At 43.1% G+C, this 26,503-nt stretch overlaps 1 protein-coding gene across 1 annotated transcript in view; it reads left to right on the top strand.

Moving 5' to 3' along the window:
* Positions 1-26,503, top strand: part of diaph2 (diaphanous-related formin 2) — a 356,685-nt gene that overhangs the window by 10,225 nt on the left and 319,957 nt on the right. The window contains 4 exon segments of the mRNA XM_068715129.1: positions 3,081-3,113; positions 5,324-5,506; positions 10,900-11,004; positions 15,602-15,622. Of these exon segments, the coding sequence (XP_068571230.1) occupies positions 3,081-3,113; positions 5,324-5,506; positions 10,900-11,004; positions 15,602-15,622 (342 nt within the window).

Raw genomic sequence — 26,503 nt, 5'->3', positions numbered from 1 at the left:
ATGAGCTACACCGCTACAAGCATGCAACTTTGCTATAATAACGAGTTGTCTGTTCCTGTTCTGCCGGCGGGTCGATACTACGCTTTCCTTTTTGAGTAAAGACACCTCGGCCATTCATCGTGCAAGTAGCTCTTCACGTCTGTTGCTGTTGTTGTTGTTGCTGTTGGATGTAAAGTGCAGTGAGCGTCTGTCTCTAACGGCTCTCGTATATCAATCCCTGTTGCTTCCTGATGAGTTAATAACGGTATACGTCTTTTAAGATGTCTTCAATGCAGCGTCAGTCCTCCTGCCCTGAAATCCTTGGATGTTTTTGCAGCAGTGAGGTGCGCTTTACTCCACTGAACACAACACACAGAGAGAGAGAGAGAGTGAGCCAAATAGGTATTCGGTGGTGTATGTTTTGTAATCGTTACCTTCTGAATAAGCAACAAATAGCCTTGAAAGTTGATGAAACAAATAAACACCCATCGCGGTGCGAGAAATGTATTAGTTTACAAGGGTAATTATAACGTCTGTGCAATTATTCCGACACTTCCTACAGCTCTTCCCTCAGCAATGGGACGTTTGCTTTTTCAGGAAACGTGACTTTTTTTTTTTGCCACTTTGGAAGAAAAAAAAAGGTGTGAGAGCTGCTTACCCCCCTTACCCCCCCCCCCCCCTTGCCTGTAGCTGAACCAAGCAGTTGATTAAACAGGGACACAACGATAGTTTTATGAAGTTGCCAAGAACTGTTAACAAGCACATTGCATTATAGTCCTCGCTGCCAACTCCCAGTAATCCTCTGGTATTATTAGAACTAATTAAAATAAAACCTAATTTCCTCCTAAACTCGTTTTACAGAGGCATCGTGGCTACTGATTTTATAGTGATAGTTCCAGTGAGTGAGTTAAAATGACATCATACAGATGGTCTGGTTAAATTGGTTGGGAATAACAGGCGTTGCTATTTAAAAGCTGCGTGATGGTGGCCAATTTGAAACAAAAAGTTTGTCCTTTTGTCCGTCTTGTTTGCGACACCTAATGAAACTGAGATAAATGAAAAGCTATTATCTAAATGAGTTAACGTAATATTAACATTAATTTAGTTTATAATATTAATTTAAAAAAAAAAAAAAAAAAAAGGTATTGTGTGAAATGTGCATACTGGTATGCTTCCGTGTCCCCAAATTGACTCTCAAGTTCTGGGATATTGCTCTGTGTTTTCATTTTTAAAGATCTACATGGAGTCATAATAATATTTGATTAAGGAGGGACCCAGAGCTAATTTGATTAGGTTATTTAGAGGAATATGTGTTTGGTAATAAACATTTATTATGATGAAAAAGTTTACTTTAATAAGCGGGAGAAGCCCAGAGGACATGCGAGCTTAATTGTTAGATGTTAAATTGCATTGTTGCGATGTTGCCAAGATAATGGGCAAGGAAAGGCCCTCAAGTCAAGGCAATTAACCAAACAGTGGTTTGATTGTTGTTAAATTGATTAGAAAATGTTTAAGTACTCCATTTGAAAATTAGCTATTGTTTCACGCAGTTTTAGACTTCAAGACAATGCTGGGCTTAATGATACATACTCTCTGAGTGGGAAGTGGGGAAAAGTTGTTGCCCAGGTCAAATCCTCAGTTTCAGTGACGCTGTGAGAAGTTGAGCAGCTATGAATACCTGGACGTCTGAGGCAGAACCCCCCGTCCCCCCCCCTTCTTTTTTTTTTTTGCATAACTCCGCATGAATATGACATATTTGTTATCCTGACTTGAAATAGCAGCTTGGACAACACACGATGCCCGCGCGCACACAAACTGAAGCTTTGTGTTTTTGTGTTTTTTTTTTTTTTTCCCCGCTTTATCTCCCAACTGTTGATCAGCGGTTGCAGACAAAGCTGGTGATAGATAGATAGATAGATATGGCACTTTGAGTGCCTGCTCAGCGACGCCCACAGCGACAGCTGATGAAGATGCACAGAGAGAGGTGCAGGTTAGAGCCAATCTGTTTGCTTGCCCCGGCACCAGTAGTTTCCTGATTACAAAAGTGGTGAAATCTTTGGCTGGAGGCGGGCTTTATGGCCATCGCCACCCCACATCTCCCTGCTCATTAGTGCTTCACAGCCTAGCGCCACGGCATATGGCAGTGTTGCTTCTGCTTCCCATTCGAGGTGTCTCTTTTTTTTTTTTCAAACGGCTTGTCCCTTTGGCAGTAGCCCGTCTTATTGTGTGTCTGAGATGGAAGATGAACATCTGTAGCGAAAGAGAAGTTGGGAGCGTTCCTTTTTGTTATGCAGACGAAACATTGAAACATTTGTTACGCGACGAAGATTTGATTTGCAAGCAAAACGGTTGAAAAGTTTGGGAATTTCTTTGTCTGGAGTTTATACTAGCAGTCGGTGAAGAAGAAGAAGGATTCAGTCGGGCCACTGTCACTGCAAGAGATGCTCTTTAGAACACACACAGATAAAATAACTCTTTGGTGGTCGACTCTGACTCTGTGACATATTGCCTTTGCGAAAGTGTATTATTTTAGGGATACACCAAACCGAAAGCCAGCAGCACTAACTTTCACATTTTCAAAGAGTGGCTGTGAGCGAGTGTGCTCATTATGTCCGCGGCTCTGGGATTTTAAGTCCCTAAAAAGTCTCCTTTTTTATACTCTTTTGGTATGTGTCTTTTAAGTGTGTGTGTGTGTGTGTGTGTGTGTGTGTGTGTGTGTGTGTGTGCGCTTGGGATGTTCACTCTTGGACACACACATCTACGTTTACATACATTTAAACTCTTATTATTTGGGATCATCAAGTATTGTCGCATCCCACACATGTTTAGTGTCCTGCCTTTGCTCACACCCTCATTGGAAAAACACCCAAACTAGCTGTGGAGCTAAGATATTTAGCACCGTATCCTTTACTCTGGTGTAAACAAGTGTATTTGTTAATTGGAAACTTGATTTGGACTCTGAGAGGACAAATGAGACGGTAACCGGAGGACACCGCACATGTGTGAGCACCTCCGATGGGATACATACTGTGCAGTTTGCAGGGGTTGTCTGGGGTTTTCTGTTGGATCTCGTTGTTCACACTGTGCCCTCCCTCCAACAGAACATACACATAAAAACATTGGCTGATGATATGGTAAGGTGATCGGTTTCATTTCAGTGTGACTTAGTTCTGTTTTGCATCATCTCGTGTTACATCACGGCTGCATGGGACTTACTGCTGAAATATGTGGGTGGTTCAAATGTGCCAGACGTGGAATTCATTCAAATGAACGTTATAACCAAACACAGCATGGAAAACTGTGGATGAGTTACATGTAAGGTTACTTATAAAAAGGCGAAACTTAAACCTGCCTCGCTCATCGTTTTGGTTGTCCTCCATGATGCGGTGTGAATAAAAGATGCATTTTGATGGTGCTGTTATTTGACACCACAAGTGTCTTACATTTTTCATAATGAACAAAAATTCAGCCCATAGCAGCTCGACTGTTATAAGCAGCTCATAGATCATTTAGTGTGCAATTATCAGTTGCACTTGCGATGAGACGTCTCTGCCCGGGGCCTTTTTAAATACCCATAGTTAACAGATAGCCCGACTTTGGAACTCAGAAGCTCGTGCTGTTTCTGTGTTTTGCACACAGCATGTTTGATCCATCCAGTAATATTTCAGCAAACGGGAGTCTTGTCATCATGTAATGTTTGTCTTCCCGTTTCATTTACATGTGTCCATTCATCCAGCATGTTCTTTTCCGTTCCACTTGACTAAATACAACTAACATTGACCTTAATTGAGTGTTGCATGTGTTTCATGTACTTTTGTCTGCTTTGACACTAAACGTTACTACACTGCATTCAGTAGAATGGTCTTAACTGATGAATGTTTTAAGTGGACTCAGCTGAACCTCACTGGCGTCGTCACAGTGAGCGTTCTGTAACACTGAGCGCTGACCAGGTAATCCTACAGGTATGAAGGTGAGTAAAGATGAATGTCATGCTGTATGCGATGTCAAATACCTCTAGTATCTTTTAAATATTAAACAAGTAGGCTAAAAAGAAATATTTACTGCATAAACGTTCAGTAGTTTTGCCTTTTATTGATTTCAGCCTCACACAAGGATCCAGAGGTTGCATTGTGGGTCCATTTGTTGGTCCAACGCTTTCGGTCGGTGACGTTGACGTGACATTAGACGGGCAAATTCATCCTCTTCCCTTTTTAAATCACGGACCACAAAATGACCAAAACTCTCGATGGTGGCCTGCCACAGGGATCGTTCCTCTATCGCCACCCTCTGGCCAAAAAGAAACGAAGACGACCCGAAAGAGGGAACCTTTTAAATTAGGCAACAACATGGCCTAACGTCTTGCGGCACCTTCAGGAGGAACTTAAACGCCCCGTTAGTGGGTAGGATGGAATGGGAGCAAGATTTGTTGTTGCTATTTTTCTTTATTCTAATAATTTTGTTAAACGTTAGTAATGGACAGTAGGGATACTGGCGTAATAAAAGCAGATTTCTAAACGTACCAGTCTGAAGATGACTTTCAGTATTGCTGTGTCACAATCAAATAGAGTTTCTATTGACCTAAAGCTCACACGGGTGGGAGGAATGGACACATTATGCTTGTTTTATTGATGCAAATGGTCCCCATCTGTAGATATGCACTTTTTAATGACACAGCACAATTTAATGATTTTGAGCACATTGATTTTGCCCCACTTTGAGAAGCACCACTTTAAAGCTAGGGTTGGTAATAGCAATAGTACATTGACAACTCTTTCATAATTAAAGTAGCTCGCAGCACCGGCTCCAACAGTTGACAAATCTAGCAAGAAAGTCGCCAAGTCGTCAACATCAACACAGCCCGTCCCTCCAGGCCTCTCTCCGAAGCCACTCCCCCAAAATGATCATTATGAAGTGAACATGTCCTTATGAACGTAAACAACTTGTGGCATGTACGGACAGAATACGCCCGTCCAATCATTACATTTGAGTCAGAGCAGTTGATGCATTGATTGCTGTTGGGATGTAATAAGAATTTCAACAGAAATCAGCGGCTCTTTTGCATTTTATTCCATATTTTTTCACTTTATACAGCGGACACTTTTAGCTCTCCTCGCCATTAGAGGATCCTGTTTACTGTAAATTCTAGTGAGCAGTGTCCTCTGACAACAGGAAACGGAACAACTCTTTGATGTTGGGGAACATGAAATTTGGGTTACAGGCAGTTTTTCCAGTGAAAATCAGCAATAACCAAAAACCAGCGAGCCTTATACTCGGCCTGGTCTAAACTGGATTGTTAGCAGTGCCGTCATTTTTTTCATATTTCAAACATTCTGTTTTCTTTCAGCGTGATCGGCTCACCAGCTTCAGGAAAACAGGGATGAAGAAGGAGAAGGAGAAGCCTCTCATCCAGCACCCAACAGACCCCCTCACCACCCAAAACGAGCTGCCGGTCCCACAGCCCCTCTTTGACGACCGCTCCTTGAACCTCTCGGAAAAGGAGATCATTGACCTCTTCGAGAAGATGATGGTGAGCTTTCTATTTCTCATGCATGGGGTCATTTGTAGCACTTCAGTTTTATTACAGCTTCCGCACAATAATGAATACTGCGCACTCTGTCGTTCAATTTCAATTTGATGAATAAATCGGCGCAAATGCTGATAACATCGTTGTTTTTTTATGAACTAAGCTTTTGACAGGAACCGTGAAAATGAACGCGTTTCAAAGCTCTTCAAAGCTTTTTACTGAGAGAATTCTCCAATCCAGATATCATGCTTACAGTTCTCATAACTTAATGAACAAGTTGTCCAAAATGTGTCACAGCATTAGATCTGAAACCAGGATATGATCTTAACATCTGCAAGCATAAATAATCTAACACCCAGTAATACTAGTTTGCATGTAAACATGTAAACAACTAAGCTCTTGGGATTTGTACAGAGCTGTGATCCGACACAGGGATGAACTTCATCTGTCGATTTATCGAGATAATGTTGAGAAGTGTCATTTTCTTTCCCCTTCACCTATGACAGGTGAGAAAACCATCAGGGCTTAATATCCCAGCGTACGACTGAAAACCAGTGATGTAACTGCAGAGCTTTGTGAAGTGATGTGGATAATGTGCCAAAGCCCCCGCAAATCAATACCTGAGCGACGACACGCACACAACTAATTGTCGTAGCTGCGTATCCAGGAAGCAGCGTGCTTACCTCCCACGGTGAAACCCTGACTTCGGGTCAAATGTGTGAAATATATTCATAATTAATATGCGATTTTAAGTTGCAATCTCGGAGGATACACGATGCTACAGCGTCCACAATAGAGTCGAGGTAGCACAGTGCAGTATTCACAGTAAAGATAAATGCATTGGGAGTTCAGATGTTAAGCTTTTTTTGTGATGCAGGGCTCCGCCTACGTATTCCCGAGGCCACCGTCAGAAGAACACGGAACTTTGAAATTCACTTGGCGCACATCTGTGGGGGTCAAAGCTCTGTCACACTTCTGATTTTCTCCATTGAAATGTGTTTTTGACTTTATGTACTGAAGGATTGAAATCTAACAAAAAGCTTTCAGCCCATCTCTTTGAAGCGGGGAGCTGAATTACTCTGGCTTCATTGCATATGTGTACTATTGTGGGTAATGCCTCTGAGTGTGTGTGTACGTGTGCGCGGTACGGTGCATGCCTCCCCACCCCCCTCCCCACCCCCTCCCTCATACAATGGTCTTTATTGCCAGGGCCAGAGAAATGCGACCAGGGCTCCTGGTTTTCATCAGGCTGCTGCTCAGTGTTTTCTTGCCTGGATGCTCATCCCTGTCACTCAGTTCACCTCTCAATTACTATGTTTGTGCTCACAGCGGCGTGACATTAAACCCAGGCTTCAATTTGCTCAGTGACAGATGACACAGAAGCCATGTTGCTGGTCTGACATTTGACAGGCCTTGACACTTCAGCTTGGGAAGTATAATTAGTAATGAAATACAAAAAAAAAAGAAAAAAAAAAAAGAAAAGGGTTATTTACTTATCTACGTTTGAAGCCGCCGCTATTTGCTCTGTAGACCTTACTGTAAACTTTTCTGCTTTTGATGCAGCAAACACTGGAATGAAAGTGTCGGGTAGTTTCTTCTGAAGCGAGTGCAGCTTCTCTTCACCATCTATCTGTCTTTGTCATCTCTCTGTCTCTTTTCATGTGATACAGACACATTTTAGCTCTTCGTTTTGTCTCTACACCCGTTCTGTTATTGACTGTTTTTACGGCGCTACACCGCCGCAGCCTCGGCTGCGTAGCTCGCTTCAAACGAAAGGGATGACCCATGCCATATTTGTGAGACCACCTGCTGTGCGTTAACGACTAGGAGGAAGTGAAAATATTTTTCTCCCGGAAAGTGGTTTACACATTGCGCTTTGTATCTCAAAGCCTAAACAGCACATACCCTATTACTGAAAGGTCATCAAAGGGATCTGGGTAAATGTAGGAAGAAACACTCAGCTGGGAGGAAAACCAAATGAACTCTTTCTAGCAGAAGTATATTCATAAAACTACAGCAGTGGAAATGCATGGAAAAAAACCCCAAAAACGTTTTCAGCATCGCCCTTTTTAGAAGGGCGTAGTGTCCGTCTTTTACTTTGTGTCCTGTTGTTAGACTGCCCAAGATGTGTACAGATGGAATTCAGAGCCCTTCATCGAAATGCACAGCAGCGAAATCCGCTGAGGAAATGTCCGGCGTTTGTATCTCACGATAAGAGGGCAGCTGTGTTGCTCCAATCCAAGAGGTTCGAACTAGGAAAACACAAAATGTAACGCGTGAGCACATGTAATCAGCGTTCAGCAAACAGTAAGACCTTTTAAACTAAACTGTGGTGTAATGCAAACCCCTTTCATCACCGGTTCAACTCTTCACTGTCTGTAAAAGAAGCGTCAACGGTAAGCAGAGGTGGGGATCTCACATACGTGAACTTGTCCTCTCCATCCAGACAACAATCTCCCCCCCTGATGCCGTGACTTTGTGTCATCAGTTGCCACATATTGGCAATTCAAGACATCCGTGCTGATGTGTCCATTAACAGTCGTGGCGTTATTACCCAAATTATGCTTTCAGTTGTCTGTCAGCATGAAACCCCCCCCCCCCCCCCCCCCCCCTCTTCCAGGAGCATAACATCCTTACTTAGGATTGATTCGATGCCGGTGCCAGTTTGTCTCCGTTACCATTCTTCAGAGAGTCTTCTTATGTCAAGAGTAGTGTATGGCGGTGGAAGAGGAATGTCCTGTTGCAGTGCTGCTGTGGCTAGTTTTCAGGTTTTATGTGCCTCTATGCACCATTGTCAGGATGTACACCCCTAGTAATAAGCTCCGATGTGATCCCTCAGCAGTTACACTCTGCACCAGGACATTAAAAAGCAGCCCACAGGAGAGTTACTGTGTGTGCCCTTGCACACAGATGGATCAGACTTGAGGGTAGTGGACAAAATAATCGCTTCGTCACAGTTGAAGCAAAACATTTTTATGCGTCCTCTACTTTTCTTAGATCCACTTCTCCTCAGAGACTTGACTCCTCACATCCATTTCAGGCTCAGACATATGTGATGCGAGTCATTAATTGACTCTTTTTTTTTCTGTGATTTGCGATCTTCCTGCTGATGCGTTGTCGCGCAGCCATCTTCACTCATTGCTCATTTCCGGAGGCAGGTCTTTAGTAAGTGACACAGCCGCTCACTTGGATCGGCTCACTTGGCCAGTCAAGAACGAAGGTTGCGTTGGCTGTATTTATGATCAATGTGTTGATCGGGTATATATTCAACAAGGCGCTACAAGTCCAATTATGAGTTTTGAGTGTAGGTCAGCTCAATGTGCTGGAGTACGGAGTCAAAACAATGTGTCACTGTCTTATAATTATGGACTGCACTGTGTGTGTGTGTGTATATATATATATATATATATATATATATATATATATATATATATATATATATATATATATATATACATACATACATGTATACGGTATGGCAGTCCTCTGGCATGGACGGTGTTCATGGGTGTCGGGCGATCGTTCCTCTTTTCATATTGTCCAATCGTGGTCAGTCAAGAAACAGCTCTTTAAACATTGTTAACTTATCTTTGGTCAAATAGTTAGAAGCTTTGAGTGTCATTCATGACATTGACATTGGAATTATCATTATTAATGAATTACAAAAACTCTCCTCCCCTCTCTTTGTCACTCTTCTCAAACAATGTATTGAAAAGAGATTCAAAAATTCTAACGAAACAACGGCGATGCAGGGAACCTGGTTTGTAAACAAGGATTTAAAATCTCCTTTATTCTGCCGTGGGAAAAACCAATTGGATAATTCCATCATTTGCCAATATACAATCCAATCACCAATCGGCACGAGCCTGTTCATGAAGTCCATGATGCTTCTTTTGCCAAGTGTTGCCAAATATTTTTTGGTAACTCCGCCGTCATTAATACGAGCTCAAATCCCATCGTTTCAGTTATACACCAGCAGCATAGTCAGAGATACTCTGGGATTCTTTATGCAGCCCCCCCCCCCCCCCCCCGACAAGCTTCCCGCTGGCCCGCTCCTCCTTCCCCTTCTACGGCGCACTCGCCCCGCCACATTATGCCGCGTTTATTGAATGCCAATTAAGCAGAAAGATTAGCAGGGTTCAAAGATTAATTAAAAAACCTGCTGGTTTCCTTCAGTGGAAAAAAAAAAAAAAAACCCAACAAAAACTGCCAATTGCAAAACTTTCAGCCACATTTTTACCCTCTGTGCTGTACGAAAGGGATCTCGATGTATTTTTACATTTTTTTTTTAAGAGGAAATGTAGTCGGAGGAATTTAGGTCACGGTGCCCCTGGATGGGATTCCTGTCCATGCCTCACCAGCAAATGAAGCAAAACAGTTTGAGTCAGAAATTCAAACCGCCGTATCAAAATTGTTCTTGTTGAGAAGTGAAACACTGAATTCATCAGGTGGGTTTTACATTACGACTGCCAAATCAGATCAACCAAACAACACAGGTGATTTTTTTTTTTTTTGTTCTGCGCTCTCCAGCAGAGGGCAGCATGGCTCCACAACTTAAGGCTCACTTTCCTGAAACCCTGAGGAGAATGTTTTTTTTTTCTCTCTCTCTCTCTCTCTCTCTCTCTCTCTCTCTCTCTCTGTTCATTCTAGCCGTCTCTTTGTGAGAGAGTACTTCTGATAAACATCCCCCTCCATTCTAATCATCATGTCATTCCCTGGCTTTTAGTGCTCTGTCCGGCCTTCGCTCCATCCCCTGATGTCTCTCACATGAAAGACCTCTTTTGTGATGCAGAATTAAAGTAGCACAAAGATAATACTCCCAATAACACACAGATACTGCCTATCTAGCCTATCAGATGTGATTGCACGGCCTCAATAGAAGCAGCGCTGTTTGATTTTTGCTCTGTTGTTCGGAGTTTGGGTCGAACAGTTTCTGCCGCCGTAGCCGCGCTGCTTTCGTTTCAAGGACTAATTATGACTGACAATAGTTCCCGTTGCTGAACCTCGTGATTTTTGACAAAGACACATACAGATGGAAAAGAAATGCATTTACCTGTAGAAGAGCAGGATCTGATGTAAAAGGGCTGTAGTGGATCTCAAAGTATAATTGATGGTAGGTTCAAGATATTTCTTCTCGCTAGTGAGACTATTGTACTGTAAATGATATGGCTCAATGCTTTGAAATGCTGTTATTTTCGGTTTAAGTGTACGTTTTCACACCATTCTCTCTCTTGTTTTCTAGGTCAGCCGGGTGTTTTTCTAGTTTATTATTATGTACAATTCCTCAACATTCACCATAAATGTGTTGCACTACATTCGAGTAGCAGCTCCGATGACACGCATTAACACTTCTTCTTCTTCTTCTTCTTCTTCTTCGTTGTCTCGTGTGTCTCTAGGAGGACATGAACCTGAATGAGGAACGCAAAGCCCCTCTGCGTGGAAAAGACTTAAGCACCAAACGCGAGATGGTGGTCCAGTACATCTCCGCTACTGCCAAATCTGTAAGTGAGAGTTAACCTCCGCCTCTATAGACTGAAGAGCGTGTGCTGTATAATTGTAGTGGATGAGCTGAAGTATCGTGACACCCTCACCGGAATGAGTTTAACCCGATCCTCTGCTTCATGGCTTGCCTTGTCATCCTGCACACTTTCACACACCTCTCTCTCTCTCTCTCTCTCTCTCTCTCTCTCTCTCTCTCTCTCTCTTCTCTCTTAGTGCTTGAGTCCCACATCTTTGATTTTGAATTCTGACTGTGCAGCCATTTTCTGTACAGATTAGATTATCAGATATGTGTTGTTGTCGTCACTCACTCACTCACTCACTCAATGCTAGTTGGAATGCTAGTCAGGTCGCTTGCATGCAGATTGTCGATTGCCTCAGTTGTGTACTTGCATGGGAGTTTGGTGGTGGTGGTGGTGGTGGTGGTGACGTCCTGTCGCATCATTTTGCTTATCGAGTATAAAAAATAAAGACAACCTCTTGGTTCAACAGCGAAAAAGGAAACAAATCAAATACAAAAATGAAGAAAAGCAAAGTATTTCATGTTCAACATGACCCTATGATGTGTATGAATACTGTATGCTACATTACGGCATGCAGGTTTAGATTTAAGTTGCCCATTGTTGAAGAGTAGTCTAGAGCTTCATTATCACTCTAATCCAAAAACAGCAGTGAAAAGTAAAAATTTCTTCATGCAATCCATGAATGATTTTTTTTTTTTCCCCAATCCTCATTTAAATTTTGTAGCCAACCTTGTGAGATGAAATTCACAAGGCTGGCTATAATTTCCTTCATGCGCAGAAGGAAAAAAAAAAAAAAAAGGAGTAATTTCTGTCCCCATCGCTTCCCGAACCTGGTAGCTCTCTCTTGACATCGTCATTTGTTACCGGTCTTCATTGTTATGGTAATTAACTGGCATTATTGATAATGACGATTATCCGAGATGATTGAATTCCTCACAGGGCCCATTATGCTTTGTGAGCGCTGATATTTTATTCAAATGAATAACGTAATCCGTGTAGCAAAGGACAGAGGACAAAATGTAATGTCTGTCAGCACCCCGCCATCACATTTAATAAGAGTGAAGGACGGGGGGGGGCGGGTCGAGCCTCAGCATCTGTACGAACACAGAGTCATGCATAGTTACACTAGAACACTTTACAGCGCAGACAAACAGGCCTTCACTGATAATACACAAGTGACCAAGAGGACAACTTAGCTGAGTTTAATGGTTTAGGTGATTCTGATTCTGATTCATAAAATAATGTGACACTGCCACCAAATCTCCCTGGCAGTGAAAGACACTGTTCACACTTATTTGCTCGACTACGACGCACATTGGAGCAAAATCCTGCTCATTCTGCAGTAGCATCCTCCCCTCAGTAGTATGAAATAGTCCAGGGCCTTACTGAACCACCTTTAGGTGCTTTGGAAATAAGTTCAGTTTTATTATCAGATATTTTAATTTGTTTCAAATAGAATATCTTCTATTACTTCGTACGTAAGACCTGACTCCAACTGATATCCTAGAGAGAAATCTGAGTAACAATGAAGCTGGAGCATCCCAGCATGCAGCTTGTAAGAATGTTCTAAAAAAGGGCCTCACACTGATCCATGTGCTCTGTAGTTTCTTAAATAGTGTGCTTTAGGTTCTCAGAACGTCTTAACAGAAGCCCAGCATCATCTCACGCTACAGTACGGCTCCTCAGCAGACACATCACAAGTACAACATTGAGTTCACACACTTCTTTGTAAGGCAGGCTCCGCGATCGCTTTGCCCTTTTGCTTTTGTCCAGTCTTGCACCCACACTACACCTTTGCATGCGCGAGCCTTTTTTGTATGAAAGAATCCCACGGCAACCACTAAAATGTATGTCTCTGGTGTATTATCTGGGGCTACATGTTGCTGTTGGTTGCTAATTAGCATGCAGGGTGGGCTAAATAAGGATATGTTGCATAAAGGGTGGCGAATGTAGGCGTGGTGCATTTTGAACATGTTTTGTTGTGTCAATCTTTTACCCACCAAAGATTGTGTGCTGCATCCTAAGAGCGCAGTTTTGGGGACAATTTCCTGTTTTAGTTTTTTTTTTTTTTTTTTTTTTTCTCGATGATGTTATAAGGTCCCAGTAGAACATTTCACCAGATAGTGATTTTCGATGCTACTCTTACAGGAGTATCTGGTTTTATATTTCATTATAGCCACAGAGATGCAAGCTGGAAATGCATGAATGTCAAAAGCTCCCCCACTCCCACATAATACTCACATTTTGTATTTTTTTTTAGATTTGGACAGCCCCGTTTCCTGCGTGACCTACAGCCAATACAAAAGCATGCCGACTCAAAAGGCTTCGCAGGCTTGAATCCGAAATGTCGGAGTAACGCGTGGCCTTTTTCTCACGCGTCTCTTTAGACCTGCTCAATTGAGCAAAGGGCTTTGGCGCCCAACATAAAGCGACCTTATTGTTTTCTGCAACAAAAGAAAACGAAGCATTTAACCTCGTCGAGTAGCGTTAGGCGCTCGAGGTTGCCTTCTCGATGTACAACCGTCTTGTGTGTGTACTCATCTTTTTAATGCGTGTCGATACAAAAAGGCTGCATCTATTAAGCTATCTAGCTTCAAATCACTGGTAAAAAGAAACACGGCTCATTGTCACTTTGTTTACTTTTGTGAAATATGTCTTTCAAGAGGGAGAATTGTGCATTAACCCCGTTCGTTTGAATTTGAACTGCGTTTCAAAGGAACCCAGCTCTGCTTTTGTAGGAGAGCGTCTGTGGTCGTCCTTGACCATTAGCTTTGCATGAACAGTCGCCTTTCTCTCTCTCGACTCATTTCTGCTTCTTTCTCCTCGCTGTGAATGTGTGCCAACATCATTAAAACTGCCACAATTCATTTTTACCCCTAATTCAATTGCTTATTTCTCTGAAATGTACTTCACTTGCTGTCAATGATTATTTTCTTGTTTCATGTCAAACGTGCTGTGTCTCCGATGTAGGAAGGGTGTGATGGCTGTGACTTGTGAGGGGGACTGACCAGTGTCACTAGTCAAATATTGACGCTTTAAGTGTTGAAGCAATTCGTTTATGTTTTTCCATCCATCAAGAAAAAGGCTGGTGACAGCTACATGCATGTTGAGAAGAAATTGCATACACTTGAGCACAGTAACTGTCTTTATTTAATTTGATTTAGAGATGCTCAATATCAGATGTCATTAGTAAAACCTCAGCAGTACTTAGTCTGGAAATGAATAATTCTTGCCCTTGTTTTAGTGAGAATAAGGTGTTTCATTTAAATACAAACTTGCTGTTAATGAAACTGTGCTTGTCCCCCTCAAGCTCCTCCCTGACTGTTCAATGCACACTCAAGATAGTGTCTGTTTTTTGTTTTGTTTTTTTGGTCAAGCTGCTCTGAAACAAAACTCCAAAAATATGTATCCAATGTTGTTGGCATCAACATCTGTGGAAGCTGTGAGCTACGTCAACGTGACTCGTTTCAAAGGTGTTTAGCCTGCAGTATTCAGGTAAAAATACTCCCCAGTGTTAGACAGTGACATGCTGCCGCAGTCACTGGAGAGCAAAGGCAAACGTGGAGACATATTAGAAAGTAGTATGTGCGTGATCAGGTGGTGGCACGAGTAAAATCCACTTTATGGCTGTCATAAACTCTTGGTGGAGGGATGGAGAGAGGAAATCAAGCATAAAATGGCCACAGACTTGGAGAGTTTGAGAGTGACAATAAAAGAAATAGAAAGGGAGATTAGATGAGATGGAGGGAGGGAGGAGGGAGGGGGGGGGGGCGAATGGGAGGGAATGAAACAAGGAGAGAAAGAAGAAAGAGGTTACAAACGAGGAACCCAGTTTTGTTTTCGTGTACCTTCCTGCAAACAAAGTACATTTTCCTCGGAAACAAAGAATGGTCAGCCGCAGTATGGAATACATTTACTCCGCTGACAGACGCCCTCCCGCTGTGAAACAAGGCCCACAGTTGCAGTAATAAAAAACACTCCTGCTACCCCGGCACTATTGACAGATAACAAGGTTAAACTCCCAGGAATCGGGTCGACTGCATGTGGGCTCAAGGCAGCGCTGGCGCACGAAGTTGACATCTGAAGCCCGACGTTAATGGCAGCTGATATATATCAGGCCGACGCCTCTGCAGCCTCATTGTCCACGTAACTAACGGTCTGTCAGTTCCATTTTAACCCCGTGAATCAATTAATGCAGCCCTTGTGTTGAAATGACCATGTCTAAACGTGTTGATTCATCACCTCCACAGTTGTTGTTGCCATGCATTGATAATACATTTGTCATGTGCATACCTTACAAATTCTTGTTTTAATTTCCCCCATTTTCATGCATCTGTCTTTGTAAAAAAATTGCTGCCGCAAACCACAGACATTATCTTCAGTATGTGCCCATAATTATGCAGATTTTCTCTTGTTGGCTTATATATATATATATATATATATTTTTTTTTTTGTGATGTCACACAAGTTACGCTAATGCCTCAATGTGTAATGGAGAGGATTCTCTGGCCTACTAATGATTGTGCTGTTTGTGTCTTTTTGCACATTAACCTTCTCCGCTGATCGCTGCATGCAGATAACTGGGAGCAAAGTTGCGGTAAGTAGCCCATTACTTATTTGGCTTCTGAATCTTGTTCCTTCTGTGTATCTGTCTTCATTCACCCCCTGAACACGCACACACACACACACACACACACACACACACACACACACACACACACACACATTTGTCTTCTTTTGGAAGGATGTGGAGGAGCATGTTCCAAACTGTGCTCGTGAGGTCATTTCCATGTCTTGGACTCCCATTTTCAGCCCTGATTTTGCTAATGGGCTGTAATTTGGAAAAGCTTTGAATTGCCAACACAATTCCTGCATGTAAATGGTAGCACATTCAAAAGACGGATTTTGAAATTATACAGTCTGAAAAGGAAGTGGGAGGTCTTTTGTTGCTTTTTGCTATTTCTCTTATGGAATAGATTGCAGTGTAACACCTATTAGCGTTTGGATATTGTGCTACCAACAAAGAAGGATAGCTTTTACACAAATACTCGTAATCTGCGGTCTAACCTGTTTATCAGAGCATTTTGCATCTAAATGTCTTTAACTGTGTTCATTCCGGCTGAGACATAACTCATATTGAGAATATATATCACTTAATAAGGCTTTGAGCGCACACACACACACACACACACACACACACACACACACACACACACACACACACACTGAACCTAGTGAACCGCGGAAAAGATATCAATCACATCTTTTCTGCCTTGAACAGAAATAACAAACAACGTTAATTTAGTGGGAGTAGACATACGAGACCCTTTTCTTACAAATGCATGTTCTTGTTTTGTTGTTGAGGTTGTTCCACTTCTAGTCAACAAAAGACCCAGGTAATTTTAACAAATGCTGTCAATGCATTGGGTTACTTTTTTTTTTTTTTGTTAATTTCTCCTCACGCTAATATGCCAATTGCCTATTTTCTCTCTCAAGATCCCATAAAGTGGCACCCTGTTGCCTTTTCTAAAGAATGGGTTGTGACTTTCTTTTTAAGGTGCTTTCAGAAAAAAAAAAAAAAAAAGAAGAAACGCGCTGTTATTGGTTTAGCAAGTGTTGAATTGCCACTCTAAATGGTATTTCATTGCCTTTTGAGAGTTTTGTGAAGGATTAAGAGGACTGTAGAGCTTAACAGGAACACAGGCAAGGCCAAGCAGCACACTGTGACATGGCCTCTGCTCTGCCCATGCTCTCACACAAACCTCGCTCTTTGAGGCATTTTGCAGAGACATTTAGTATTGATTGCATTTTCTCCTTCTTCGTCAAACTGTTCTTTTGTGCTTGGTAACTTCTGTGGAAAGAGTGTTTTTTTTTTTTTTTCCTAGCTTAGCCTGTATGGAGGTGAATGGAGTAGCTCTCGATCAGGAGCAGCAGCCGCATTGTGCTCAGTAAATGGAATATGACGGCTTGTATCATGACCGATCATCCGAGACGTGGAGGATGCCTACTTTCAGAAGTTCCGCAAACCGTGTCAAATTAAAAAAAAAAAAACTTCATTTATCCCTGAGGGGTTATTTCTGAGGCAGGCTGAGTAAAAAGAAACATACAAAAAAGACATCGGGGACAATACGTGACCGACAGCAGTGGCCGTGATGGATAATGATAATATATAACTTAAAAAGCTGCCGGGAAGTTTCATTCAAGACCGCGCTGAAGCATTTGATATGACCTTTGTAACCTGTGTGTCAATCGTGCGGCAGCAGCCGACAGATATGGCTTACATACTGAAAGCTGCTGTCATTCTTAAACCACCCCCCCAACCCACCCAACCACCACCCCCACCCGCCCTGAAAGCGGTGAAAAAAAAAAAAAAAGGGAGAGCGTTTAGCCGGGTTAGCCGATTTTGGGCTACAGTTAGCTCCCTGCTTGGCTGGCAGATTCCCATTTTCACGCTGTCAGCGGGATTGAGTGCTCTCAGATGTGCTGGAGAGGAGAGTGTTGGTTCGGATTGTCTATCGGGAACACGCAACTGTAGCTCCTCTGTCTCAGGCATGAAATCTCTCTGGCACTTCCCTCCTCTCCCAATCGAGAATCAGGTGGGAATAGAGGACTGCGTGAATTGCCTCTAATCCAGTTTGACCAGCGTGTAAGTCTCATGTGCTCTCTCCACCTCCTTAAGCAAGATTGAGGGAAATATATGAGCAGCAAACACACACACACACACACACACACACACACACACACACACACACACACACACACACACACACCTGGGAAAGAGCATGTCTGCAGGTGAACTCGGAACAGCCCAGGCGGACCCGACACCTCTCCTTTCTGCAGTGTGCGGCAGGCGCCTATTGATTAGTACGACGGCTTTATGGCGTCGGTCTTTGTAAAGATTGGCCTGATTTACGTCACGAGTCAAGGGCCGCGTTGTAACAATCCATCAACGATGGTGGAAGTACACTTCCGTCTCTCTCTCTCTCTCTCTCTCTCTCTCTGCACCGCCATTGACAGGCGCCGCAGTTCAGATGGAATGCTGCTGAGACTATGAGAGTGAGAGCTCACACGAGCGAGGAGTGTGTGTGTGTGTGTGTGTGTGTGTGTGTGTGTGTGCGTGCGTGCACACCGTGTGTTGAAAAGCAGCAATCACCCAAGGTGATCAATATCTGTATGACTGGACAGATGACTGCTTTCCCCCCCCATGGTAACATGCCTGTGATTGTTAGTGTGCTTGTGTAAACATGTGTAGTATATCCCTGTGTATAGCTGCCAGTATGTGGATTTGACCAAAGAACCACAGACCTGAGAGAGAAACATCCAGTGAGGCCGTGCTGGTTTGTACCTCAGCTGAGAGGTTCCCCAACCTTTTAGAGTCGGGACGCCCCAGAATATGCTCTGACGGATACATGTAAATGAATAAAGCTTTGTTTTATTCAGTTTTAACAGTTATCACCTAAGCATTGTCAGAAACTCACATGACTTTCTCAAACACACTCAATATAATCCATTCGGATGCAAATTATATCACTGGTACGGGCGATTTAATGCAAAACCAAACATTCCCCAGTCTAAAATATGTTATTTCATTTTTTTTTTTTTGCATATCAGAAAAAGAAATTCTCCACAACCATCTGGCGACCCCCAGAATGCATCCCCCAGGTCGAGGAGCAGCGCTCCAGCTGATTGGGCTTTTATAGAAGAAGTGTTTTAGTTTTCAGCAGAATTATAAAGTGCCAGTTTTCTAAGTGGCTGAGGACATGTTTTTAACATCAACCTTTTTAGTGCGCTGTATGCTTGTATAATGGTAATATGTCTCCCAATTTAAAACGGTTTATGAGCATACAGATCTCAGATGTGAAATGTGGCGGTAATCACGAGGACATCATCATTTGCGAGATAGCGTCTAAAATCTAGCACTTGTTTGCCATTGAACGTCGCTTCGAACGACTGCAAGGCTACATCCATTTTCATTCATTTGATCAAAGCCAAAGTGCTCTGTGTGGCTGTGTATTCCACAACATTTCAAATTAAAAGATGCTTTTGTGTGTTTTACAAGCGAAGCATTGGACAAACCTTGAACCTTAAAATGTTTTCCTCATTATCAAGTTGAGATGAAGAATTTGATTTACCTGCAAATGAATGTGAGGTTGTTGTATATCCCACTTACATGTTGTTTTTTCCCTCCCCCCCCCGGCTCTAGTGCGTGTATATTCAAGTAGTTCCACCGCTACCTATTCTTTTACACATATCAATTAATACAAAAGAAAATAGTAAAAATATATCCTCACATTTAAGAAACTACGCTCTACATTTGAATGAATATTGTAAATAAAATAAATGGCCATGATGTGTGTTCCTCACCCGTGCTGCTCTCGTTGGCCCGTGTTTGTAACCGCTCATGATTTACAGAACCTAGAGTAAGAAGTAAACGGGTAGTTATAGAGAAGGCCGGAGGCTTGCAAAGCATCCAGATGAGAAACGATGGAGAGAGAGAGAGAGAGAGAGTTACATGGATACGAGGACACGCAGACATCTGGTTCCTCTTTAACTCCGATCAAGTGCCAGGAGTGCTTATGAAGGACCTTTGAAAAGAAAAAAGAAATATGGTGAGCCAGAAAGGAAATCAAGGCACCCTCCCTCCTTCAGTCTCCTCTTTACCTTTTAAAACCACATGCCTCAAAAGACTTTTGTTTCAAGCGAGCTATTAAACTGGGTGCTGAGGGTTGAGCAGATTTGATGTGGCACATGTCCTTGGTGCTTTAAAAGAACGGCAATGAAAAATTAATCAATAGCGCGTGCCTCCCATGCCCTGAGCCAGTGTTCACCATAGATTCTATCTTAAATTAAGATCAAGGAAACATGCTCTCAAGGGGACTGTTTGAATAAGATGTTTCTTAGATTAGCTGAAAGAATATTTTAGAGTTCATCTGATGGACATAAAAAAAGTTGTCTCGGAGTGAGATGAGGAAAGATGTATTCATTTGATTTATTTGAATAGTGTATCTGCACATCTGTAGTCGGGTGTTTTTAATAGATATCAAATATTTGCCGTTTTATCGACCTCAAATGCTTCTTTTCTTTAGTGATAATCACGGGGGGGATTCTATTTCCAGGTTTCTTCCGTTGCGCGGTCATGTGTGCGATAACGACTCCATATTCTCGCCGCTAGAATATTTCATATCAATAATAATATGGGCCACCTGCATATCAAAGCGTTGCTCTGCAGTGCCACTAGTGGTCCCATAACATTTTATAGATAGATAGATACTTTATTAATCCCGCAAGGGGACGTTTTATTTTTCCGCTACAGCAAGCAATACAAATAACGGAGTCAAAAATATGAAATATAAAAATGCAAATGCGCAATATATACAATAAAAAGTATTACTCACAACCTCTGCTGCAGACATTTGGAAACACAAGCTTTTGGTTGCGCTTAAATACAAGAGTGTGATGATTGAAGTTTTTTTTTTGTTTTTTTTAAGATTTTGGAGCTTAGTTTGCATTTTCCAAATATCTAGTGGGAGTTCCTCGGTGCGCTTGTTTTTATGCAGGCTGTGACTAACAGATCTTTAGTAATACCTTGTTTAAAAGCAAGGTTAGCCAAAATACAAAAAGGTCATATGTCATATATGATGTATACATATGTCATAGGTCTCGAGACTGCTCCCAATGCCAATCTGTGTTACTGTGTTTACAGTAAAAGCAGCCACAAACAAAATGAACAACTAAGAACTCTCCATCTAAGGGATGACACACACACACACACACACACTCACACACTTACAGAGGCTACACATTCCGGTTGTTACACCTAATATCACCCACAGCTGTGGTTGCAGTGCTACTTCATTTGCTTTAATCTATGTACGTGTGTGACCTTTGCCCCCGTCGTTGGCCCTTGGACTGTGTGTGGATACGCTACCGACACACAGTTTGTGTTCTCTTTGAACGCACAACCGAGCTGTGACGGGCGGATAAGTTTACCCTTTTTGGGCTCATCTGCGCGAATATCTTTTTTGGTAATTTCTTGAACCCCTCACTGCATTGTCACTTCACGTTGTGAGGGCCAGCAGTCGTGCTACAGTTGCCCAGAGCTCAGCCAGCGTGACACAGTATCATATAGGATTATTACACCTCTCTCTAAATATTCTGAGAGCTCTTATTGGATTCTGGAAAGCGACAACATTTGAATAATAGCTCCTCACAATTGCAATAAGCTGCATTGTGCCGGAGCGCCCCTGTTTTCCGCGTTTACGTGACCCACCTGAGGTTCCTCCACACATGAAACGGAGGCGACGTTCACCTCGATGCAGGGTAGATATATACCGGCACGCCTAACGCCTCTGTCTGGTGACAGTGTCACGGCTTGTGTCACATTTGTCACAATGTTGAACTTTAAGGTCTACATACGATTTATCAATTACGCCGCTCCTTTCTGCTGAGCGGCTCGTCTTCAGGCGCTCGTGGTTGGGTTGACCTTTTGCGGGCTGTGGAAGAAGTGCAGGTTTGGCTGTGACAGAGGGAGGGGGGGGGGCTGTGTGTGAAGGATTAAGTCAACTCCAGCTCCCAGTGAGGATGACAAAAAAAAAAAGAGGTTTCTTCTCCATTTGTCTTCTTTTTTTTTTTCCATTTTCTTTTCAGTTTTCATCTTTCCATTCTTTCCTCCTTTCGCTACCTTTTATCCTTCCCTCCTTCTCCCCTCACACATCTTCTCTCTTTCACGTCATATGTCTTTTCAAAGGCAGAAACAATCATTCCTCTTCAATCAGAAAGGGGAGAGCTGGATCTCGTTATTTTGAAGGGAACATGAAAGGCTGAAGTGGTCACAGTATGCTGATATTGGATTGAGCAGTGGCTATGGCAGTCCTTTATAGTCTCTCTGTGTGTGTGTGTGTGTGTGTGTGTGTGTGTGTGTGTGTGTGTGTGTGTGTGTTTGTGTGTGTGTGTGTGTGTGCGCACATGCTTGTATGTCCGTGCGTGTGGTAAGTAGTACTTTCTCTCCCTCAATGCCGTTCCAGTGGACTCGGATATTACGGGCTTGGATTTAGATATTGCGCAGGAGAGAGATGGAGTATGATGGAGTACTTTTAGCGAGGAAAAAAAAAAAAAAAAAAAGGATTCTTAGTTCTGTTGATTGCATATCTGTGAATTTTTATGTACTGTACGCACATCCCCGCACCAGTGATGGAGCTTGTGAATACTGGCTATGCTCTCAGTTGTACATCTCTCCCCCACAGCTCTGTCACACACTCAACGGCACTGTCGGCATGCTCAGCTCGGCAGGAGGCTCCTGCAGGGCCGCATTAGGCTCCATAAACTTTATGGCATATTTTTACAGCCCGCCTCTCTGTATGCATCCACCATCACATCCCATCGCATCTGCTTTAACTGTTCACACAGCTGTGAAATTCTGTGTACCCCCATGTTTTATGGTCGCCTGCTCCTCCCGTCACTCCCGATTTCTTTATTTGCTCCTTTAGCTTTTTTGATATCGTCTCTACATCTGTGTATATTTAGTAAGTTATTTGCTTTGGTTGATGGAGTTGTCTGCTTTCTCTCCCCCCCCCCCCCCCCCCCCCCCGAGAGATGCTATCGCGGAGAATGCGTGCAGCGGGTGATGCGATAATGCACTTCTGTTCGTAACCTTGCCAGGCTCTTGTCCTCTTGTGCATTCCTGATCGTTCCAGAGTCAGACTTCGCACCGGCAAAAAGCTGTGCACATGCATTCCAATGTTGGGCAGTGTCCACGACCGGCGAATATATATATTAATATATATATATATATATATATATATATATATATATATATATATATATATATATATATATATATATATATATATATATATATATATACGCACAGAGCCTCGCTGATCTGCTATACCTCTGTATCACAGCTGACACAAATGCAAGGTTTGAGGACAAGAAGGACAAAGACAGGCCGCTGTTGGTGTTGACTGGGCAGTCAACATGAGTGGAGACCAAAGTTGTTGTAGCTGTCGGGTTAGGAGAGAGTCACATTGATTGCCTGTTTATAATCCCCCCCCCACCTTGCTCTAGCAGTAAGCCCACCAGACCCTGTGGGAGCGTCTTACTGCTCAGCCAACTAGTCCACTCAGCACAACACGGACTAACAAGGCATAGTCTCTGCCTATCAGCAACAGTGTTGTCATAGCGCTGTCATACTTGGACGCACAAGGGTAAAGCCACATAATCGCCTCATCAACAGCCAGGTTGCCCCAGATTCCCCAGACAGCTCTCGGTCGTAATGATTGGTGACATGATCAAGGCCAGATCACTTGCTGGGTTATTGTCTGGCTTGCAGTTCCTTTTTCTAAGGGCGCTCAGGAGAGATGGGCCACAGTTTTAAAATGTCCGCCTTCAAGCAGGATCACTTTTTTTTTTTTTTTTTTTTAGCAGTTTACCTGGCACACAGATGGTTGATTGAGCCCCTCCTCCTCCTCCTCCTCCTCCTCCTCCTCCTCCTCCTCCGCGAATGAATGGAAGAATGGCTGAATGCACGGACTGTAAACTCATCCATGTGCTCGATATGAAGGCTCAGGCTGCGATGACTTGCGTTAAGCTCGTTTTGTAAAGCACAGGTCGGCTGCGCCAGATAACGAGGATTAATTCTGACCGAGTTGGCGCTACTGCCTCTCCGTCATGCATGCTGGCTGCGACGGTCTCGAACGGCCAAACCGGTCGCATCTTTTTTTTTTGTGCAAATGAGATGGTCGCTCCTTTTTTGTTTTCATCTCTTTGCCCTGCCAAAGTTTGTAGCCGCGTAAAGGGCAAAGATTACAATTGAGGGTCGGTCTTCTGGGGTATTTCACAACAGCGCTGCTGGCCTTGGATCTTAGTTTTGTTTGGCTTGCTCAGAGTGTATCATTCTCAATGCGATAGACACAGTAGCTGCTCATGCATGGTCACGGTCTGCCTCTGCTCAGACAGGAACCGCTGCTGTTCTCCAGCCGGTGTTGCAGTACCGAAGGCAAGCACTTGGTGGCAGTGGGTGCCCATCGAAAGGGCCAGTTGGCGCAGCGCATAAAGGGTAGACGTGCCACATTGTTGCTATGGAATTGACCTAATGGGTTTCTCCCAGCCCACGTATCACACCGTTATGTGTGCCGCTAATGCCATTTGTTAGACGCCTGATCTTTAAAGGGGAGAATAAGTATGAAATAGCTCAACGGCATTCAAATTGGTCTGTCCTCTCTGATCAATACTTTCACCCTCCTACTTTAGACAGAGAGTGGAGGAAAAAAAAAGAAGGATAAAGAACAGATTCATCATTATTATCTTTCCTTTGAAGAGATTCAGCGGCGAGGCCGCCTCTGACGCGGTGGAGGACAGCTGGCCTCTGCCGGTCCGTCTCCGTCTCCTTTCCTTTTCACGCTTCGCTTGCTCTGATCAGGGGAACCGTGAGGAAGCACGTCCTCCCTCACCTGCTATCGACAAGACCTGTTGTATTGACCGCTCTTTTATGCAGTCATACCTGAATTATTTACTAGACTGCCCCCCCCCCCCCCCCACACACACACACACACACACACACACACACACACACACACACACACACACACTCACACACACACTGATAAACAGATGCAGTTCCCACACCACCACCAACAACAACACATCAGTGATGCTTACAGAACCACACTGTTGATATCACCGTCTTCCCTGCTGGCTCCCTCTGTACGCCCCCCTCTTATATATTATGCCAGCAGACTGACACCACATCACTGTCTCACTCTTCTTGTGTATTCCACTGCAGTTGCTTTCCCCTCAGAGATATGAACGTCAAGTCTCTATCTCTCTTCTGACCCCCCCCCCCTACCTCTCCAATGCGAGCTATATTTGCTTATTGACACCCTGAGCTTGTGACATGACACGGACTCTCCGCCACATCTGCCTGAAACATGGCCTCGGGTCGGGGATGGCTTTCCTTTATGACCCAGCTTGTTGTTTTTTGTTTTTTTTTAGCAATAGACACCCTGTGACACCCAGCCCCACACACACACACACACACACACACACACACACACACACGCTGTGCTACTTCAACTTCCTCCACCATGTCATTCGACTCAGGTGCCCTCACTTACATCAATTTTTAATGCACAGCCATATGGTGGTCTTGTTTTTCTTTAGTTATTATGCCAAAAGAATGTGAGAAATAAAGAAGCGCTGGCACTACTTTCACATGTGTAGTAAAGGCGTGTGGCTCCATCAAATGGTGGTCAAAATGTATCAACCACTTCCTTTGAATGGGACCAATTCCTAGATATTGACCTGAGGTTGATTTGATGTCAGATGTAAAGTGTTATAGACTCAGCGTGAGAGCGGACATCCAATCATGTTTCAATGGCTGCTGACCTCTCTCTCTCCCTCTCTTTATGTCCCGAGTGGTTCCCCGAGAGATGATCTTTTTAATGCTGATTGGGTGAATATTTTCCTGCACACTTGATATGGTGGCTTTAAATCAAATATAGTCTGCCACCGGATGTGATTTAAAAACACAGGACCTCACAATGCAGACCCCTGATGTGTATAATTACACAGTCATTTAATAAGACAAGCAGCAAATTCAGAGTCATGTGTGTGAGTGTTTTTCTTCTTCCCCTGTCAAGATTTCCCATGTTAGCTTTCAGTTGGCTGTCTCCGCCGCCGACGGGTGTTGTTTGCTAGATTGTTTGTGTGTCACCTCACATGTCTCTGCGTGAGGAGGAGGAGGAATTCGCTACCACAAAAGAATGAAATTGAGAGGGGGGAAAAAAAAGTTCCTTCCAAGCCCTGCAAGTAGAACAAAAGAACAGGGAGAAAAAAAAAAAAAATCTTGATGTTATTATGCCGGCAACATCTTCTGAGCTTCTGATATAAATGAACTAAGGGTTCTAAAATTGTCATTTGAATTATGCCTTTCATCTCCCCATGGTTTTTAGTGAAGCAGTTCAGCACAAGTCTCTAGTGAATGTTTTTTTTTCCTCTCTCCCCCTGTTTGCATTTCTGAACAAGCGCCATAACTGTAATGAATTCTATTATTTTAAAACCAATTACGGTTAGTTGGGAGCTTTGCACCGTCGTCGTGGTGGTGGTGGTGGTGCTCTCTGAGGAATAGTGCTGGTGCCGACCTGACGGTGTTTCTTCCTCTTTCCCTAACCGCCCATGCTAATGTCGTTTTCTGGTGGCGCTATACAGTACCTCCTCCATACATGCAGCGTGACTGTTCATAGAAAAACTGAATTTAAGGAAAACGAGCAGTGAAGGAATTTATTATTTTTTTTTTTTGGTATGAATTTAGTTGAATATCATTTTGTGTAATTGAATCCTCTGAATTCTAACGAAAGCACCGGAAAAACAGGCCACCTTTTGTTCCGTGGCCATGGTGTTGAAGTGCAAACTGCAGGGTTAAAGTCATGATTTAGGTGCATTTTTATTTCATTTTTTGGTTTTTATATAGTTGGAAATT

The sequence above is a fragment of the Cebidichthys violaceus genome, unplaced genomic scaffold (assembly GCF_023349555.1).
Source record: "Cebidichthys violaceus isolate CVI_PGR_0920_01 unplaced genomic scaffold, fCebVio1.0.p SCAF_2, whole genome shotgun sequence".
Classification (NCBI taxonomy): domain Eukaryota; kingdom Metazoa; phylum Chordata; class Actinopteri; order Perciformes; family Stichaeidae; genus Cebidichthys; species Cebidichthys violaceus.
The sequence above is the reverse complement of the archived record's forward strand: the minus strand, read 5'-3'. Positions and strand labels throughout refer to the sequence as shown.